General features: G+C 54.6%; 11 protein-coding genes across 11 annotated transcripts; 10 read left to right on the forward strand and 1 right to left on the reverse strand.

Annotated features, from left to right (window-relative positions):
• Positions 1-218: 218 nt before the first annotated feature.
• Positions 219-2765, reverse strand: PHYSODRAFT_259776 (hypothetical protein; the record flags this gene model as incomplete). The annotated part of the gene is made up of 1 exon (XM_009523766.1): positions 219-2765. The coding sequence occupies one exon, from the start codon at positions 2763-2765 to the stop codon at positions 219-221; it is 2547 nt and encodes an 848-aa protein (XP_009522061.1).
• A 713-nt stretch (positions 2766-3478) lies between these two features.
• PHYSODRAFT_490330 (ABC transporter) lies at positions 3479-6049 on the forward strand (the record flags this gene model as incomplete). The annotated part of the gene is made up of 3 exons (XM_009523767.1): positions 3479-3575; positions 3642-4108; positions 4178-6049. The coding sequence occupies 3 exons, from the start codon at positions 3479-3481 to the stop codon at positions 6047-6049; spliced, it is 2436 nt and encodes an 811-aa protein (XP_009522062.1).
• Positions 6050-6219: 170 nt separating this feature from the next.
• On the forward strand, positions 6220-6621 carry PHYSODRAFT_493118 (hypothetical protein; the record flags this gene model as incomplete). The annotated part of the gene is made up of 1 exon (XM_009523768.1): positions 6220-6621. A coding segment is annotated over one exon (402 nt), but the record flags the coding sequence as incomplete, so codon positions are not given.
• A 2349-nt stretch (positions 6622-8970) lies between these two features.
• Positions 8971-9402, forward strand: PHYSODRAFT_489251 (hypothetical protein; the record flags this gene model as incomplete). The annotated part of the gene is made up of 1 exon (XM_009523769.1): positions 8971-9402. A coding segment is annotated over one exon (432 nt), but the record flags the coding sequence as incomplete, so codon positions are not given.
• Positions 9403-10266: 864 nt separating this feature from the next.
• PHYSODRAFT_461009 (hypothetical protein) lies at positions 10267-10719 on the forward strand (the record flags this gene model as incomplete). The annotated part of the gene is made up of 2 exons (XM_009523770.1): positions 10267-10582; positions 10634-10719. Coding segments are annotated over 2 exons (402 nt in total), but the record flags the coding sequence as incomplete, so codon positions are not given.
• Positions 10720-11077: 358 nt separating this feature from the next.
• PHYSODRAFT_493403 (hypothetical protein) lies at positions 11078-11686 on the forward strand (the record flags this gene model as incomplete). The annotated part of the gene is made up of 1 exon (XM_009523771.1): positions 11078-11686. A coding segment is annotated over one exon (609 nt), but the record flags the coding sequence as incomplete, so codon positions are not given.
• Positions 11687-12520: 834 nt separating this feature from the next.
• PHYSODRAFT_496752 (hypothetical protein) lies at positions 12521-12925 on the forward strand (the record flags this gene model as incomplete). Its single annotated transcript, XM_009523772.1, has 1 exon — positions 12521-12925. The coding sequence occupies one exon, from the start codon at positions 12521-12523 to the stop codon at positions 12923-12925; it is 405 nt and encodes a 134-aa protein (XP_009522067.1).
• A 288-nt stretch (positions 12926-13213) lies between these two features.
• Positions 13214-13531, forward strand: PHYSODRAFT_417813 (hypothetical protein; the record flags this gene model as incomplete). The annotated part of the gene is made up of 1 exon (XM_009523773.1): positions 13214-13531. A coding segment is annotated over one exon (318 nt), but the record flags the coding sequence as incomplete, so codon positions are not given.
• A 1755-nt stretch (positions 13532-15286) lies between these two features.
• On the forward strand, positions 15287-15781 carry PHYSODRAFT_492690 (hypothetical protein; the record flags this gene model as incomplete). The annotated part of the gene is made up of 1 exon (XM_009523774.1): positions 15287-15781. The coding sequence occupies one exon, from the start codon at positions 15287-15289 to the stop codon at positions 15779-15781; it is 495 nt and encodes a 164-aa protein (XP_009522069.1).
• Positions 15782-16120: 339 nt separating this feature from the next.
• On the forward strand, positions 16121-16435 carry PHYSODRAFT_327630 (hypothetical protein; the record flags this gene model as incomplete). Its single annotated transcript, XM_009523775.1, has 1 exon — positions 16121-16435. One exon carries the CDS (start codon positions 16121-16123, stop codon positions 16433-16435), a length of 315 nt encoding a protein of 104 aa, XP_009522070.1.
• A 175-nt stretch (positions 16436-16610) lies between these two features.
• On the forward strand, positions 16611-17778 carry PHYSODRAFT_350390 (hypothetical protein; the record flags this gene model as incomplete). The annotated part of the gene is made up of 2 exons (XM_009523776.1): positions 16611-16890; positions 16957-17778. Exons 1-2 carry the CDS (start codon positions 16678-16680, stop codon positions 17776-17778), a joined length of 1035 nt encoding a protein of 344 aa, XP_009522071.1. The 5' UTR covers positions 16611-16677.
• Positions 17779-19872: the final 2094 nt, after the last annotated feature.

Consider the following 19872-nt stretch of genomic DNA (forward strand, 5'->3'; position numbering starts at 1 on the left):
ATCTAACGCAATGCTTATTGGTGTTGCTTGGTAGTGCGGATGCCAGGTCAACTTTAGCTTGCACTCATGCAAGCCTTGCATGAGTGTGGCGCTTACGGGGTTCAGTATCCCGTTGATGTCTCGTAGTCGCCTGCACACTCGAAAACCCATTCAAATTAGGACAAACAAATTGCTACTTGGTATTATTCTTTAAACTTGCAAGCATGCAACTCAGGTGCTTACAGCCCCTTAGCGGTCTTGACGATCTCCTCGAACTCCTCCTCGAACTCCTCCTCGCTGTGCTCCTGGTGCTTCCGGAATTTTGCGTCTATGCATGTTTCCGACGCCCGGAATCGCTGCAGCTTCGGCGTCCCACCGATGAGACCCTTGATAACCGCGATGTCCTCAATGTCGACCAGTCCAGGGACCACCGTCGTGCGGAACTCGTGTTTGACACCCGACTTCTTGATAATATCAATGGATTTCTTCAACAGTTTGGGACGAAGCGGCTTGCCAGCGACTTCAGCGTAGCGCTCCGGGTCAGCCTTGACGTCCATGGCGACAAAGTCGACCAGCTTTTCGTCGAAAACCTTCTGCAGCACATTCGGGTTGCTGCCGTTCGAGTCGAGCTTGACTGTGATGCCGCGCTCCTTCGCTCGACGCAGGAACGGCATCAGACCAGACTGAATGGTTGGCTCACCGCCACAGATCACCAAGCTCTTGTGCTCCGTGGACGCCACGTAGTCCAGAATCGCGTGCGGGTCTAAGTCCTCGGGCTTCTCGTTCACCAGGTCGCTGTTGTGGCACCAACCGCACTTGAGATTGCAACCTTTGGTGAACAGGATCGAGGCCACAGGCTTGCCGGGGAAGTCCGTGTACGTTGTCTTGGTGAAGCCTCCGATCTGAAAGTCGATGGGCTCGTTCTCGATCGCCGTGTAGATCTTGCGCATGCTGAACTCGACCTTCTTGCCTGCGTTCCAGTCCGACACGGGCCGGAAGTAGCCGACGATGCGGGAGTAGACCAGCGCCTTCTCTCCGCATTGAGGACACTCGAGGTGTTCGCCGGCAAGGTAGCCATGAGTGCGGCAAATGGAAAAAGTCGGCGTCAAGGTCACGTACGGGATGCGGTACGTGGTGGTGATCGACCTCACAAGGTCGCGCGCTTGCGTCCAGCTCGACAGACGCTCGCCCAGGAACGCGTGGAACACGGTGCCGCCCGTGTACTCCGTCTGCAGCGATTCCTGGTGCGTCAATGCTTCAAACAGATCGTCGGTCGAGTCCACCGGCAGCATCGTCGAGTTCGTGTAGAACTCCGGGAGCTTGGCGCTCGGGAACAGCTCGTGGTCGATCTTGGCGAGCTTGTAGCACGTCGACTCGGCAGGAGTAGCCTCCAGGTTGAACAAGTGCTTGGTCTCGAGCTGGATCTCCTGCAGCTCGTCCTTGATGAACTGCAGCACGCTGCCAGCGAAGTCCTTGTTGTGGTAAATGCCACGCCCCAGGAGGATCGAACACGCCTCGTTCATGCCGATGACTCCGATGGTGGAGAAGTGGTTGGCCCAGTAGCTCTTGGCACGCTGGAAGACGCTCTTCAAGTAGAAGCGCGTGTACGGGTACAGCTCCATGTTGGCTTCGATCACCTTGCGCTTGGTCTCCAGCGACTCCTTCGCAACCGCGATCGTCTTCTTGACGATCTCGAAGAACTTGGGCACCGACTTGGAGCGCAGAGCCAAGTTGGGCAGGTTCAGCGTCACAACACCAAGCGAACCGGTCAACGGAGTGGCTCCGAAGATGCCGCCGGCCCGAGTGTGGAGCTTTCGCGTGTCCAGACGCAGACGACAGCACATCGAGCGGAAGTCCGCCGGGTTCAGGTCCGAGTTGATGAAGTTGGCGAAGTAGGGCACGCCGTACTTGGCCGTCATCTCCCACATGGGCTTGAAGCGCGGCGACTCCCAGTCGAACTCCTTGGACAGGTTGTAAGTCGGTATGGGGAAGCTGAAGATCGAGCCGTTGCCGTCGCCCTCGATCATGACCTCGGCGAACGCCTTGTTGAACATGTCGATCTCCTCCTGGAAGTCGCCGTAGACCCACGTGGGGTGCTGCTTGCCGCCGATGATCACGGGTTGCTCCGCCAAGATGCTCGAGCACACCAAGTCGAGCGAGATGTTCGTGAACGGGGCCTGGAACCCGCTACGGGTTGGTACGTTCAGCGAGTACACGAACGACTGGATGAACTTGAACACGTCCGTGTAGCTGAGCTCGTTCACGCGGATGAAGGGGGCGATGTACGTGTCGAGGTTGGAGAGCGCTTGGGCGCCGGCCATCTCTCCCTGCAGCGTGAAGAGGAAGTTGACGATCTGGTTGAGCGCTGTGTTGAAGTGCTTGGGCGGACGGCACTGCAGCTTGTTGGGCACGCCGCCGAAGCCGTGGATCAGGATGTCCTCGGTGCTCCAACCGGAGCAGTAGGCGCTCAGGTAGCCCAGGTCGTGGATGTGGAAGCGGTTCTCCTTGACGTACTCGCGCACCTTCTCCGAGTAGAGCCTGTGCAGCCAGTACTCCTCGACGATGCTGGTGGCGATGTGCTGGCTCAGACCCTGCAGGGAGAACGTCACGTTGGAGTTCTCCGCCGCCTTCCACGTGATCTTGTCCAGGTACTCGTCAATGACCGGCGACGCGGCGGTGGCGAGGGCCGTGGACTTGTTCAGAGTGGGCAGACCAGCAGCTTTGGCATCAGTGGCGGGGTTCACTTCAGTGTAGACGTCTTCAATGGCGGGACGGGAAGGGGCCATGGTGATCAATGGATGGGGAGAGTTGGGGACACTTGGCCGAATGGAAAGTGAGGTTGCCACGGAGACTCGATTGCTTCGGAGGTAGTGGAGACATGGAGAGAGGGGCCTGGTTGGTCACCAAGTCATGGGCATTGACTGCCTCGCGACTTCTTTACGTCGGGGTGTCGGACATGCAGGCGATTCCGGCGATTCCTACCGAAATTCTGGCGCGCTTTCGAGCGGAGGGCGCTCGTTTGGGCGCGAGTGCGCGCTTTGGCGGGCTTTTCGCGCGCGTTGGGGGCGACCAACGGTTTGACTTTGAAAACTCCCGCGAAAACCGAGTGCGAGGCTCGCGCACAAGATCGTGTCTCTGCTTCAACATGCGCGTGTTTAACCTCCAAGCAGCCATATGCGAGGGCTCACGCTCCTGTCTTGGCCGCAATTGGCCAGGTCGATGCGCGATGTCCGTGGCTTGTGAACCATCACCCTAGCAGTCGTAGACATGCAGCCTCTAGCCGCGAGTCTAGCGTTGCCTGGCAACCGCAGTCCAAATCTTTCTCGCTAAATATACATCCTCCAATTTGTATACGTCTGTAAACTTAGCGCGTCCCGCAAAGCGTGTTCACTGAATCTTCCGTGCGGTACCATGAAAGCGGTACCCAACCTCAGTCAACTCGTACCACGTCACACATTTCGGGATCCTCAACGAGCGTGCGTAGCTGCTCGCAGTCGCCATGCTGCCCGCGATGCACCGCCTCGACGGCGGCCGCAGCGCCGCCTCCAACACGCCGCTGGACCTCTCAGCGTCGCTCTCACGCAAGGAGAAGCGCAGTCAGAAGCGCGGCCAGTCGCGCGCCAAGAAGTCCCAGCCGTCGTCCTCCAAGTCGAGATCCCTAGCCACTGTCGTGGATTCCGACGCGTCCGAGGCCGATCCCAATGCGGTGAAAGCCCCAGTCATCATTGCAACGTCGCAGCAGAGCCGCTTCCACACTGTCACGTTCGACGAGTTCGGCAAGAACGTTCTACTCAACCAGTTCACTCTCGCCATTGGGTCGGCCCCTCCGAAAGGGTCCGGAGACCCCGTGGGGGTCGTGGAGCTGCTGCGAGACACGCAGCTGAAGCTCAACTACGGCTCTCGCTACGGCCTCGTGGGTCCCAATGGCATCGGCAAGTCCACGCTGCTCACGGCGCTGGCGGACGGACTGGTGGAGGGTCTCCCGGCGTCGCTCAAGATCCTGTACGTGAACCAGTTGGACACGTCGTCGCTGACGCCCGAGTCGGCGCAGCAGTCGGTGCTGCAGACGGTGTTGAGTGCGGATACCAGAGTGAGCGAGCTGCAGCATAAGATCGACGTGCTGCAGCGGGTCCTGGTGGGGTCAGAAGAAGAAGAGAAAGAGAAGAAGGAGGAGAAGAAGACGTTCACGTCCTACAAGGCGGAGCTGCTGCACGCTCTGCTGACGATCCAGGTGATGGAAGCGGAGCAGGCTCAAGAAGCGGCCAGTAAGATCGCCATTAAGAGAAGTGGCATGCTCGGCAAGGACGCACGACTGAGGCTGCTGGAAGTCGAGCACAAAGTGGCGGATCTACGCCAAAGACTGCAGTTTACTACCCTATCAGATGATGGCGAGCATGAGAGCGTGGTCGCCGCTAACGAGACAGAGGTTTTGCATGAGATCCATAAGAAGATGGAGGAGTTCCAGCAAGCGCTCAAGGTGCTGGACGAAGCGTCGATGGAGGCACGCGCACGCCGAATCCTGGCAAGTATGGGCGTGGATCCTAATAAGCAGGACGCGCCGCTGTCGTCGCTGAGTGGCGGCTGGCAAGTGCGAATTCTCCTAGCGCGCGTGCTCTTCATGGAGCCGGACTTCTTGCTCTTGGATGAGCCGACGAACCACTTGGACATGCCCTCGATCTTGTGGCTGAAGAACTACCTGCTGACTCTGGAACAGGTACTGGCAAGCCCAGTGACGCTGGTCGTCGTCTCTCACGATCGGTTCTTCTTGAACGCCGTGACGGACGAGACCATCTTCTTCCGCGGGTACGACAAGACGCTGGCTTACTACGACGGCAACTATGACGCATTCGAAGAGGCGATGGCGTCCAAGAGGCAGTTCAACGCTCGCTTGCAGACCAAACTGGACAAGAAGACGGAGCAGATGAGCGCAATGGTCTCCAAGATCGCCCAGCAAGCGGCGCGCTCAAAGGACGACAAGAAATTGCAGGTCGCGGCCTCGAAGAAGAAGAAAATGGACCGCATCGGCAACGAGCGCAGTGCGAAGGGGACGAGGTTCAAGCTCAACCGCGACCGTATTGGATACTTCCTAACGGACCGCGATCAGGCCGAGGACCAGGCCAAGTACGATGAGACTGAAGGAGGAGCGAGCGCGAGCTCCGCCTGGCGGATCCTGTCCAGCAGCCCTCCCCAGATTCGGAACCTTACCAAGCTGGACAATACGACAATGATCTCTCTTGAGAACGTGTCATTTCAGTACGACACGGCTGATACTGGGGCGACTACCGAGAAGCCGAAGACACCTCTTGTTGTCGAGAACCTCAACCTCACCATCAACTATGGAGACAAGGTCGTGCTTGTGGGTCGCAACGGAGCTGGCAAGACAACATTCATGAAGCTGCTGAGTCGCGGACTGGGGCCAAAGCGCGGAAAGGTCGAGTACTTCCACGGCGCGCGGGTGGCGTCGCTGATGCAGCACAACGTGGAGGATCTCAAGCGCCAGGAGTGGTCTCGAGGACTGGCCCCACTGGAACTGCTGCGATCGCGGCTCCAAGCTGACGAGGCTTCTTCCCAGACTGTTGCAGCTGAACTGGGAGGAAGCTCGAGTGCCTCAGACCATGCTAACGATGGCAAGATGCGTGGACACCTGAGCAGCTTTGGCATCACGGGCGGCGCAGCCGTGGCAGTCCCGCTGCATGCTTTATCAGGTGGGCAATTAGTGCGCGTGGGGCTGGCGTGGGCCACGTTCCCGTACCCACCGCACGTCCTGCTCCTGGATGAGCCGACGAACCACTTGGACATGAGCACGATCCAACTGCTAGGCGAGGCGCTGCGCAAGTATCAAGGAGCGGTCGTGCTCATTTCGCACGACCTGCACTTCCTCGACATCCTCACGAACGGGAGCCAGCGCGCAGAGGATTCCGAGGGAGACGATGATGACGAAGCGTGCGGGCGTGTGCGAGTCTTTGAGGTGAGCAAGAAGAAAGGAGTCGTGTCGCTCTTGCCACTGGAAAGAGTGGAGGCGTACCGGGAGAAGGAAGAGAGACGCAACGCCTCCCTTGGACGCATATAGCAATGCTGTCAATGAAGCTGAGAAGTGAGGATCTGTTCATCTTGAATGAAGTATCATCGATGGTCAGTTTAGTCGTAGAGCCATGATGGGGATTCTGGTTATTGATCCGGCGATAAGCTGGGGAGTTATTGTCCGTGGACTGCGGCATTTCGTGCTTGGTTGGATCAAGAATGGGGATTTTCTCGGCCGATACCGTCACGGATTTCGTTCGACGCGGTGACATCGCCGGCGTCCGGCGGCGCCTGGAGCTTGGCGACGACGTCAACGAGCGTAGAAGTTTCAAGTCCACACCGCTGATTGAAGCTGCTAGGCGTGGCAACATTGGCATGATGGAGCTGCTGCTAGAACACGGTGCAGATATGGACTTGATGGATTCTAGCCGCCTGACGGCCCTCCATTCAGCAATTAACGAGGAGAAGAGCGCCGCAGCGATCGTTTTGGCACAGCGAGGCGCATGTGCGAACAAAGTGGGCTTTCTGGGTCGAGCTCCGCTACAATGTGCGATCAAGAAAAACCTGCTTGAGGTCACGACGGAGCTGTTGGCAAATGGTGCAAACCCCATGGTGCGCAGCGATTCGAACAAGGTCGCTAGGGATTTCATTCGGTCCGGGCCTAGCCACCAAAAGTTTGTCGATGTGCTGGAAGCGTACACAAATGTCGAGCCCGCCACCAAAGCGAAGAATCGAGGCGCAATGTCGGCACGTTTCACGAGATCCATGAAATGCGACGAGATTCACGATTTACCCGGTGGTATTCAAGCTAAGCACACTGAGGCTTTGTCTACCATTTTTCGAGTAACCATCAGCGAAGGCAATCTTGACGAAATGCTGTCCAAGCGTCGACCCATTCAGTCCGAAATCGAGAGCACTAGCGATGAGGAGTGGCGCCTGTCACTTATTGAAATCCTCGATGAGTACGAGAGGGATATTATGATGAAAGTGGTGGAGTCCAATAACGCCTTGGAGCGACTGGAAGGGCTCCTTGAGACGATAGACAACCCCAACTGGATCAATAACGTCAAGCTGGATAACGGTTGGACGGCACTTCACCTCGCTGCGTCAGTGGGGGATCGTGCCATTGTCCAGTATTTGCTATTGCGGCTTAAACCCACTGGCTGTAAGCCACGATGATAAGTTGGCACTGGACATCGCTCTTGACGGAGAAGCCGACAATGAATTATTGAAGAGCATGCTTTCTCTGATCATACAGCAATGCTTCTCACCTCCAGGAAAGCGTCCGAGGAGACGCTACACCAGCTACCGGTAGTTGGGTATATGACGAGTGTGTATGATCTCAGACACATCCTGAGCCTGGGGTTCAGAGGCCTTAACCAAGCTGAGATGCACTCAGTGTTGCTTGAAGCCTTTGAGCAAGTCACTCGGGCGAAACTCGTGTTCGAGTATTTTTCAAGATGGGGTTGCAAGAGTACAGACGCCAAAGCTTCATCTCTGAGGCTGAATTTATTGAGTGGGACCTGAAAGCGACGAAGGTGAACGTTGAAAACTCCCGAGTGGGTTCGGCAGATAAAGCAATCTCTTCACGAAGTTGAGTGCAGAGTCGTCACAGCAGAGAAGAACATCGGTCTACTACACGCACTGTTCAGTGCTCTACGAGACGCGCTCATCCAGAGAAAAGAGCATGAGCTCAAGCGGCGAACAAGAGATCGCCTCATTTCTCTGGTGTCGTCAGCGCTCGTGGTGTGCGGAGGGTTGGTCATTAAGGACATCTTCGGGGCTGTGTTCGACCTCTGGGACCCCGCGAAGCTTCTGGGTGCTCTCACCGACATGAGCTCGGAAAAAATGGCTGACTTTCTAGCGGAAAAGACAAGCACAATCGTGTTCAAGGATGGCGTCGAAGCTGTGCTCATTGGCTCTGACATTGAGCCTGTGGAATTCGCGGAAGTGCTACGAGATGCTGTGAACCTCCAGAATCCTGATGTCGCTTCAACCGCCCCACAAACATGGTTACGGAGCCCTTCAGCTCCTTTCTTCCATCTAAACGCTCGATTCTTAGGTTTAAGGCCGTGGATCTTGCTGTTGTTTATCCAAAGGTCAACGCACAAGCTGGGGCGCCGATGAAGCTGCAGAGTGCAGTTGCAGTTGAGCCGTCACAGGGTGGAGGATCTAAGCACCTCCAAGAGGTCGTCGACTCTCTCTCTGAGGCAGACTTGGAGCCGTATCCGTATCACTACGCGGTGAGGTACAGTGATGGAGATCTCGATCAGTTTCGCGAGCTGGTGGGCTACATCAACGACTGCGAACATCAACAAAACATTGACACTTTGTGTGCGTTCAACGGAGGGAGAACCCTGGAAGGCATGCGATGAAAGCTCTAGTGTATGCGTCCTATCTGGGCTACGTTGACATCGTCAAGTGCTTTTTGGAGAAACCGGACGTGGTCACAAGTGAGAAAACGTTCGTGACGATCAAGCGCACTCGTAGTTGCACAACCAACCCGGTGTTAGTGGGCATAGCTCGGCATGAAATGAAGTTGTAACGTGGTAGGCAACGATATCTCATCGAAGACCTCTGGAGACTGCGGTGTTTGGATTCACGGAACAAGACATTCTTACCCCCATCTATCTTTGCTTGTTGCGCTCTCTCAGTACCAGACCATTTTTAGTGGACTTCCCATCTCAAGACCCGATAGCTTTTCCATTCCACAGACCAAACGACGGACGATAGCGGATGTTAACCAGCAGGAAAGAAGTCGTTCCACATGCAGACTTTGATGCACTATCAGAGCCCGAAACCAAAGAATCCCCTGTAACTTTGGTCCACAACTCCCATGAAGCTGCACCGTCAGCCAGAAAGCAGTCGACCAACAGTCCAAGACCTCCAAAGGCAAGACGTAGACGGAGTTCTTCTGCTCGATGTGGGAGGAGGTTCTTGCGGCGCTACCACGAATGGAAGAGTGAGCACATGTACTTGGGTCGCTATTCCATCGAGAAGATGATCGCATTTGAGGAATACCAGCGTCTTGCCAGTCCACTTCGAGTGTTCGCCGCCATCACACTAACCCCACTGCCAGCATTGGTCATCGTTCTACTATCAGCAGCTATCCCGCTCCAGAGTCCGCTCTTACCCGCCACCGAGAATCCAGCCTACTTCATCCAGTCGTGGCTCTCCTTCAGCGTGATAACCTTTGGCATGCTGCTCTACATGCGGTGTGCGCTCGCACTACCGCTAACTGTCTATTCCCACCAGCAAAGTATTCTGATCTCAGTGCTGACAGCGGGTGCGAATGAGCTGCTCATGTTTGTGGTATCGGTGGCGTGGCGCTTCCCGATTCCGCTGCGAGATTACCTTGGCGCTCCCTCATACACGGCATTTTTCATCTTTTTCCACATCCTGGTACTACGCGGCAAGCTGCGGCACTTTTACTACCGGATACGGGAATATCTCCCGCTATACTTCGCTCAGGTGTCGACATTTTTCGTGTTTGAAGGCGTTGCGATACTGTTCAGGAACTCCCCACTTTGGGTTAAGACGTTCATCACCATCTCGTATCCCCTGTTGCGAACTGTACTGAGACGTATAGTACGAAGCTTCTCCCACTCGCTCGAGGACATCAGTACGGAGACAACTGTCTGCGTGGTCGAAATCTTCGGCTCTTTCTTCCAGAACGTGTGTCTCCAAAGTGCCTGTTCGCTCCCAGTGAGCGGGTTTATCATCCTCGTTGACTTCAGTTTGGCGATGCTGGAAGTCTGGATGTACCTGGACCACAAGTTTATCGTCGACGGACGATCCACTACGCGCACTGCCCTCAAGATCATTGAGCACGCTTTCTTCCCCGGGGCGCTTCGGGCTCGCGCGACTAATCGGTCGGGCACGGAGGGGGACCGCACGATCGGCAACATTTCCAGTCGGGGTGTCTCCGTCGCGGTGTCTGCCACCGAAATTCCTCAAAACGTGAAAAAGATGACGGCGCATTCTTCGTTCAGATCGACAACAAGAACCTCAACGAGAACTCTTACAAGAATATCCACGAGGTCCACACGAAGACCGTCGATGCGGGCGTCAAAAGTTGCGTGTTCGCCTGAAAAATCGCTTGACGTTGGCGTGATCGACCTCGGCGTTCTGGAGAAACCAAAGATCGGTCGAGTGGCTACGCTCGGTCAGGGCTCGACAGCCTCGCTGGCGGCTCTGGCGATGGTGTCACCGAGGGCGAGGCAGTCGTCAATTGACGATACCGACATTGTTCATCGCCACCACGTCAAGCTTCTTTCCCAAACCCTTCAGCTTGTATTCGCCTCCGAGGTGCTGATCTTTGCCGAGTACTCGGAGGTCGCGTGCGCCTTTATCTATGGTCTGTATTCTCTCATCGTCTTCCACATGCCCAACTCGAAGTACATCGTCCCGTTCATTGGATTATCTGAGGATGAATTTTGGACTTCCATCACGAATTCAGCGATCTATACTGTCCTAGAAGGATGCACACTGTTGTTCCTGTTCATTTTGGTTCGCGCGAAGTTCGGCTTTTCGACCTTGTACCAACTCGCATTTATGTTGGATGAGCGTGCAGGGCAAGATTGTGGGCAGCTTTACGCTCATTTTCGTACTCAATATTGTGCACCAAGGTGAGCATTCTCTTTGACTTCTTTGTTGCTAATACCGCTTACTTGTGCGTTGCCTTACGTAGGTACTGATCTGTCGCTGAAATTCAACTGGGGGCAAATTTTAGAGGAATCTCCGTGCTCGTAGTAGCAAGACAAGCATTTTAGGTTTTAGCATTCCCATTATCTGTACCATTTAGAATATGGGAGACGTTGGCCCCCGTTCAGTGAGCGCTCAACTCAGTGTATCAACAACTCGGTGCATTGACTTCACCGACATGTTAAATAACTCGAGCTATAAATTGTTCCTCGTCTTCTGATTGCGATCAGCCATTAGTTGAGTCCATTTCTGGGGTATGAGATCGCCGCACGATCCCAGTTTAGAGTTGTGTCGTCGTGATAGTGACAATAACGAACCGTTCCTGTTTGTACATCCCTCTACCTACCATTCCCCGATGCTGCCGATGGCCGGAATGATTGAAGGCCCGCCAACACCATCAGAAGTTCCCGACGCAGACACGACGTTCGTGGACACTATTGACACCTTACCGTCAAGCGCGGCTCCAGAGACGATATACCAAGATGCCCGCCCCCATAGAAGAACCCGAGCCCGACGCCCTTCAATTCGAAAGAACGTAGCGCGCCGACAAGGACGACGATTGATTCGTCAATACCACGAGTGGAAGAGCGCGCACTTGTATTTGGCGCGATACTCGATCGAGAAGATGCTCGCATTCAAGACCTACCAGCAGACAGCAACCCTTAATCATGCTTTGGCCGTGATAACACTAACTCCAATTCCAACTTTGGTGGTAGTCTTGCTACTGGCCGCCATCCCCCTTCAAAGCCCATTGGCTGCAGCGATCTCGAACACGATGTACTTCTTTCAATCCTGGTTCTGCTTCAGCGTGATGACTTTCGGCATGCTAATGTACATGCGCTGCGGCTTGGGATTGACGGAAAAGATTTACGGTCATGGACAGTGTGCGCTGGTGTCAGTGCTGACGGCTGGCTTTAACGAGCTCGTCATGACGCTTTTGTCGGTGGTTTGGCGATTTCCGATTCCTCTTGGAGATATACTGCGAGTGCCTTCCTACGCGGGATTCTTCGTGCTATTCCACACTTTAATCTTCCGCAACCAGCTTCGCTATCATCAGTCAAGGCTGCAGGGATACATACCGTTGTACTTCGCTCAGCTGTTCACGTTTTCCGCGTTTTATGGCGTCGCTTTAGTGTTCGCGAATGCTCCGGTGTGGACGAAGACCCTCATTGCCATAGCGTTTCCGCTCTTACGACCACTACTCAAGGGTGTGCTCAAGCTGGTCGCGTGTTCTATCAAAGACATCACGACGGAATTATCCTTCTGCGCTGTCGACGTGTTCGGATCATTTTTCCAGAATGTCTGCCTTCAAAGCGCCCATTCAGCGACAGTTAGTTGGCTCATCGTTGGATCGAGCTTTGCTCAGTCGGTACTGGAAATCGTCATGTGCCTCGATCGCAAGTTTGTAGTCGACGGACGCCAAACTACAGCAACCGCCCTTAAAATTGTGGAGAGCGCTCTATTTCCTGGCGTATTGGTGAATGGTCTGGGGAAACGAGGTGAGCACGACGGTATTACCGCAACTATTACCCATGGCGGTGTCTCGGTTGGGCTTCCAGCTCCTGGTTATATCAGCAAACCCAGCACTATATCAAGACGCTCTTCAATCTCAAACACAAAGAAGGTGGCTTGTATCGATTCACAGTCCACGATGTCGCTAGACGTTTGTACGATCGAGCTCGGTGACATCGCCAACAACGACGCCGAAGTCCGTTCCCGAAGTGGAGGAATGCCTTCGAAAGGGGTCGTCACTATCGACGACATCGAGTTCACACATCGGTACCATGCCAAACTGCTGCTGCAGACTCTGGAGCTCATGAGCATTTCCGAGGTGTTGATTTCGTCCCAGTATTTCGACTTCTCTTGCTCAGCAATCTACGGGCTGTACGTGCTCGTAGTTTACCATTTGCCCAACGCCAAGTACATTTTCCCGTTTATCGGCCTCACTCGCGACGCATTCTGGACATGCATCACATTCTACGGCATCTTCGCTGCCGTGGCCGCGTTCGTCCAGCTCTGCTTCTTCACTCTGGTTCACAGGAGATTCGGCTTCTCCACGCTATACCAGCTCGCGTTCGTGCTGGAGAAGTACTGGATGAGCATGCAGGGCAAACTCATCGGCTGCATGACCTTCATCTTCATCCTCCACACCGTGCACCAAGGTACGTCGTCTCCTTCACGCAATCGCTTCGACTCGCTTGGCTCTAACAGTCAGCTCTAACCACAGGCATGGATCTGTCGCTCAAGTTCGACTGGGGGCAAATCTTGGCTGGCAAATCCGGCTGAACCTCCCAAGTTTCCTGTTGCAGGCTTCAACTAGGACGCACAAACGTGCTCCCAACGTCCCGACAGTGCCGAAGTCTCCTCATTTCAAGAAAGACTAACTTAACCGACGATGGTGCTGGACCTGATGGACCCCTCTACGTTGCTGTTGCCTCCTCCTGGTAAACGACACGATCGACGTCTACCGCAAACGCCTGGAGCCCGATTGCAACGTGTTTGTCGCTCTGTGGCGGACTCCACAGGCACAGGCTTCGTGTACGGGACCATGTTCGGCTCGGTGCTGGCAGCGATCGAAGGGATGCGAGCGGCCCCAACGCAGCAGAGACTTCTGGGGGCGTTGCATAATGCTAAGGTGTCCGTGCCAGAAACTGCGGGGCGCATCGCCATGGTCACGTGCTTCTTTCGCGTGGCGGCGCTCGGAATTGAGGAACTTCGCGACAAGCGCGATATGTGGAACACTCTATTGGCTGCACAAGTTGCGGGGGCCATGGTGAAGGCTCGACATGGACCCAAAACGGCGATGAGTAGTGCGTGCACCTTTGGGGTTTGCGGCTGTTGTGGTGGCCTTCAATTGGACGGAGAACAAGCTGATGCACGAGAAAAGTTCTCCCGAGGAAGTGCTGGAAGAAATCGCCTTTGCGGAGGAATTCAAGTGATAGCAACTTCAATATGTCGCAAAAGAATACGAGTACGTCAAAGATATAAAAATCGCTTCGGATCGCCGTGTACTCTATCGATGCAGCATCTCATGGCACGCACCCCACGCTTGGCAGTCATCTTGATAAATTTAGGCCTCGAGCGCATGTCATTTCCGTGTAAAACACGAAAGCGCTTGCCGTAAGCTTCGCTACCCGCTTGACCTGCTTTGCGCAGCCTCATTTCTTTCAAGTTGCTGGTTACCATGACAGCAACGCATCGAAGCAAAGGCGTTTGGCCCATGAATGAGTCGGGGTGCGTCGTTGTGTCCAGAAGTTCCGTATCAACTCGTGGCGATAACTGTGCTCCGTCACCAAGCTCTGCAGCTAAGAGCTCCTCCAGCCCCAGCTTGTCCACTAGCACTCCAGCTGTACAGGGGAATACACGACCTTCGATTCGCAAATATTCTTCTTCTGGCGCGCACAAGAGGGTTCTATTACGTCGATACCATGAATGGAAGAACGAGCACATGTACTTGGGGCGATACTCGATCGAGAAAATACTCGCGTTCGAGCAATACCAACGGCGGACCAGTCCCGCCAGAGTCTATACCATCATCGCTCTGACACCATTGCCAGCTTTGATTGTTGTGTTGATATTAGCTGCGATCCCACTCGAAAGTCCGCTGCTTCCAGCCACCTCAAACGCGGCATACTTTGCACAGTCTTGGCTTTCGTTCACGATGGTAACTTTTGGCATGCTTCTCTACATGAGATGCGCATTGGCGCTGCCGCAAAGTGTTTATTCGCACGGAGAATGTTTCCTGATCTCGATACTGACAGCGGGTGCCAACGAGTTGCTGATGTTCGTTTTGTCAGTCTCGTGGCGATTTCCGGTTCCACTTCGAGACATTCTGGGCGCTCCGTCTTACGCTATATTCTTTGTGGTGTTTCACGTGGCGATTCTGCGGACAAAGCTGCGCAATTACTACCATCGGGTCCGAGAGTATTTGCCTCTGTGGGTTGCTCAGCTCTCGTCATTCTTCATATTCGAAGCTGTGGCAATCTTGTTCATGAATTCGCCGGTGCGGACAAAAGTCGCGATCACGGTGGCATTTCCCGTGCTGTGAACTATACTGAAGCATGCGATCAGGAGGTTTTCGCATTCCCTGGAAGACATCAGCACTGAGATGTCGCTGTGTGTGGTCGAAGTGTTCGGGTCGTTATTCCAGAACGTTTGCCTGCAGAGCTCGCGGTCGCTGTTCGTTAGTGGGCTTATCATCCTTTTGGACTTCGTGCAAGCGATAGTGGAGGTGCGGATGCACATGGATCACAAATACGTCGTGGATGGTCGACACTGTGTACAGACTGCGGTGAAAATTATCAAGAGCGCTTTGTTTCCTGGGGAAATCAATAAGGAGAAGATACGATCGAACAGTGAAAAGGTCTCGTTCAAAGGCGTATCGCTTTCCTTGGTACCTACGGATATTAACTCCCAGTCCAAGAACCAGTCTAAAACCACGCCTAGAATGCAACGATCTTCCAAAGTAGCCTGCCTATCTCAAGGATCAGTTGGGGAGCTGGACATGGGCTTAATCCACCTGGGCGTCTTGGATCGAGAGCTACTGAGTGCAGACCCCTCAGTCGCCCAAGCCCCGGAAAACATGCTGGTTTCCAGTACATCGAGAACACGGCGCTCTTCTATCGACGACGTGGAAATCACGCATCGTTATCATGCCAGGCTTCTCACCCAGACACTTGAGCTATTGTACGGCTCGGGGGTGCTGGTGTTCGCGGAGTACTCGGAGTTCGTCAGTGCTTTCAGCTACGGATTCTACACGCTGTCCGCGTTCCACTTGCCCAACGCCAAGTACAGTTTGTGCTTCATCGGCCTGTCTGATGGGGAGTTCTGGAATTCTGTGGGAAATTGTGCCCTATACGCGTGCTTGGAGGGGTGCACGCTCTACTTCTTCTTTCAGTTGGTGCGCGCGAAATTCGGCATTTCGACCTTGTATCAGCTCGGTTTCGTACTGGAAAAATACTGGATGAGCATCCAAGGGAAGCTCATCAGCAGTTTAGTGCTCGTTTTCCTCCTCCACACAGTTCATCAAGGTACGAATTACTTGAATTCGAAGTCACAACTGGGAATTCGTCGCTAACTACAGCAACGTTTTGCCCAATATACAGGAACGGATTTGTCGCTCAAATTCGACTGGCACCACATTCTAAACCCCGCCGATTGCTAACGAAATCCTTAATTCGTCATATTCAGGGGAAGTAATCTCCAAATATACACTGGACAATATGTTTACGGTTAGATTAGAGAGGGGTTTGCAGCAGCAGAAGAACATATTTAGCTTTTTGCTGCGCGTCTTCGCCTTCTTAGGTGCACTATCTCATGTTTCCTAGTTTAGCGGCAACCTCTGTTCTTATCCTTCAGGGAGGACTGGAGCAGATAAGTCATTATCCAATCTAACCCAAACAACCCTAAGTCATCAATGTCGGGCGAAGACACCGAGTCGTGGGAATGCCCCTCCTGCACCCTCAAGAACGAGCTCATCGTCGAAGCATGCGCAGCCTGCGGAGCTACCAGTCCGCTGGTGCTGCAGAGCTACGCAATTGAAGAGCAGGCGTTGGCGGCAGGCGAAGCCGCTGCCATCCAAGGGAGAAGGTCGCAGCGTTCGAGTCTCGTCTCGCAAGGCTCAGACAACACCACCCCTCGCGGTGACGACAACGAGGTCGACCCGTGGACTCAAGCCGAGTGCGAATGGGCCCAAGTCGAGTCCCGCCAAGACTCGCGCTCGAGGAAGTAAGAGAACGTCGACGGTCTCAGACGGGTGCATCCCTACACTCAGCCACAAGTAATGAAACGTAACTCGCACTCAAGCTTCAACATGATGCCCATATCAATGTAGCCATCTCCATCTAGATGGCTACACTAACAACCTCTCCAATATCATAACCCTTCCTCTTGTCACATGGTACCCCCCTACCTCGTGCGTGTCAACGACGCTCATCAAAGGGGAACCTCATCATCCAGCGTATCTGATCCGTCATGGTCTTCTGCGGCGCCGACTTCCAAGTGTCCAAGGCCCCCGTGGCCCCCGTGGCGCTGCAGGTCGCGGCCAAGAAGACGGTGAACGACGCGGCCAAGAAGACGTCGAGCCTGCGCGAGTTCGCGGCCGAGCTGCAGCGCCGCCTGGAGCCGGCCATGGGCTCGGGCTGGCACGTGCTCGTCGGGGGGGACTTTGCCGTGGATCTACGCTACGTACGTAGTTACGCCTCTGTTACTTGATGGTATTATGTATGAGAGACCCCTCATGGTTGTCTGCAGCGCAAGGGTGCGTGCGTGCTGCTGTTCAGCAAGGCCAGCAAGATGAAGGTGCTGCTGTACCGCACGACGCCGGCCGTGGGCGCCAAGCCCAAGCAGGAGCACGAGGCTCTGGTCGAAGACAGCGAGGAGCTCAACGCCAAGAGGAAGATCGTGGTGTTCGAGAGTGACATGGAGGAGGAAATGAAGACGGCGGTGGTTGACAAGGCCAAGAAGCTCTACAACTACTACGAAGGCGTGCAAGACAGCGAGACCAAGATCGCCCAGGCGTTGAAGGTGGGTCGCAATATTAATTTTGAGGTGCTGAGCTGGATATCGGGTACTAACGTGAGTTCACTGCTGCAGCACTCGTTGACGTTCGCCTACGGCCCGACGTGGCAGGTTGTGGTGTCCTCTTCGCGGGAGTTGTGCTGCCTGCCGATCGCTGACGAGGGCACTCACGCCGACTTTACGGTCACGAAGCTGCGCGTGGTAGTGTATCGCCACGCTGGAACGAGTTTGGACCGGCACCTGGACTCGGTGCAGTTCGGCAAGCGCGTGGCTTTCGTACTGGCCACGATCTGCCTGCTTCTCTACGGGTTCTTGTCGCTCAACTCGTCCGAGGTGCTTCAGAAATGCAAGGGAAGCGCGGCGGTGGCTAGTGACAGTATCCCGATGGACGGCGTCGTGCTGCCTGAAGGCTGCTCGGCTGAGGACGTGAAGCGAGCGAACGACCACGCGTGGTGGAAAACGGCTGCGATTTTGGGCATGTCGGCCTTTACTATGCTGGCGTCGCTCATCCGCATGTACAGCAAGTCGCTGACCCCGAAGCTTAAACGCGCGTAGAGCGAGAGTTCTGGATTGTGCAGAGTAGAGCGGAGTCGAGTGCGTTCGATTCCAGTGATAGAGATGGATAGCAGCGCAATTCAGAGCAAAGTTTTGTTTTCACTACAGTACATGCACTGGTCGACGTGTACATTTCTCTCGCCGGACGGGACCGTCGTCGGTGAAGCCATCGAGCAAGGAGGTCTCTGGGTCGTTAACGCGACTACGATGGGCGCTCTCGGCTCTGACGCGCAGGCACTCTTCGTCAACGTGAAGAAGGACTCGCCGCAGCAGTACTCGGACACGTGAACTTCCGGGACTTGCTGCGAATGGTGAACAACAACCTGGCCAATGGCGTCGAGCTCGCAAACAAGAAGATCACCTTTTGCGTGGCCTGCGCGGAGGGCAAGCAGTCTCGGAGCGCGCAGCCCACTCAGGATACCTCTGACTCGGCTCCCACGGATGAACTCGGCGCGGTGATATGCATGGACTTGAAGGTGGACCTGAAGCCCGATCGCAACGGCCATCGTCATGTACTAACCGTCGTGGACCATGCGTCTAACTACAACCAAGCCTTCCTGCTGCACACAAAGGACGAGACATTCGACAAATTTTTACTCTTTGCAAATGAGTTCCAGCGGCAGTACGACCTCAAGATCAAGGTCCTTCGTACCGATGGCGGGGGAGAGTTGTTGAACTCGCTGTTTAAAGAATATGCCGCTCGGAATGGGATCCGGCTGCAGACCACGCACCCGGACACGTCCGCGTCCAATGGGAAAGCTGAGCGCTTCCACAGGACTTTGATGAACTCCGCACGTGCCATACTCTGGGCGTCGTCGCTGCCTCAACGCTACTGGGCAGATGCTGTGCTTTACGCCTCCTATATCCGCAATAGGGTCCCAACCAGAGCAAACGCCGACTACAAGTCTCCGGTCGATGTGCTGACCGGAAAACACCCTCGCGTCTCCCACATTCTCAAGTTTGGACACCCACACGGAGCGCATCTGCACTACCGCGTAAGACAAATGCCTTGGGATCGATACTTAAGACTCCAGCTTGGGAGAAGAAGTGGCTCTCCAATACATAGTACGTGAACGGGGAGTCAAGAAAATGTGCTACCACGTAGCATACTATGGGAACGGAGCTGCCGTACACAATGCACTGAGTCGGTACTAGCATGAACAGCCTCCGTGCTTTCCGCAGTCGTCGCCAGATGGACAATTTCTTGTGGGAGTTTAATAATGGTCCATGAACAAAGTAGCAACTGAGGATCAAACCAACTCCCCGGAGCCAGAAGTACGACTGTCCGAAGTCTCGCAGCACAGCTACGAGCCGATACCATTGAACCACGTCCGACATCAGCAGCCCTGTTTCGTAGCGATAGTCCTCTACAAACACCGCGTCACACTGCTTAGCTCCTGTGCTAATCTCAACACATTCTCGAGCGCGGATGATCGTGCTGACATCGGATCGTCGAAACCCAGTGAACGATAATCCACCTCGAGACACTTGCAGATCTTCTTGACTCTCTAGGAATGTCAGATCAACCGTCGCGTTGGGAAACCGAGCTTGAATTCCTCGAAGACGTTCCATCGTGTGCACATACAGCAGTCCGGCAGCTCTGGAGGTGGTGTCAGCCGGAGCACACGATCGATCCAGGTTGGTCCACAGCTCGTGGCAAAGGCGCGGCACTTTAACACGACCCCCATTGGCAGGGAAGCAAATACTACGAGCGTTTGACTTTGAGAGCAACTCCGGTGAGTAATAAAGCGCTTGGTTTGTCCTCCAATTGAAGTTTGTAAACCACTTCGGAAGTAGGAATTGGTGAAGCCGGTCAATATATTCATTCTCTGTCCGCAGAGTAAGCCCCACGGGTCCAAAATTATTCACCGATCGAGAGTTATTTAGCCCGGCGATAGCGTTCACGATACTGTCGATCATTCTAAACGCAACGTCACCATCAAAAGCCTCGCCGGCACACTGAGAATTGTACAATAAACAGTCGGGATATTCTGAAACTTCAAAGTGGTTGGCGAAAGCGCGCCAAACGATCGACGTAGAATCAAACTTGTACGTCCAGACTGCTGCATCTACCTTTCCACTGTACGCATCCTC

The sequence above is a fragment of the Phytophthora sojae genome, assembly GCF_000149755.1.
Source record: "Phytophthora sojae unplaced genomic scaffold PHYSOscaffold_3, whole genome shotgun sequence".
Taxonomy (NCBI): domain Eukaryota; phylum Oomycota; class Peronosporomycetes; order Peronosporales; family Peronosporaceae; genus Phytophthora; species Phytophthora sojae.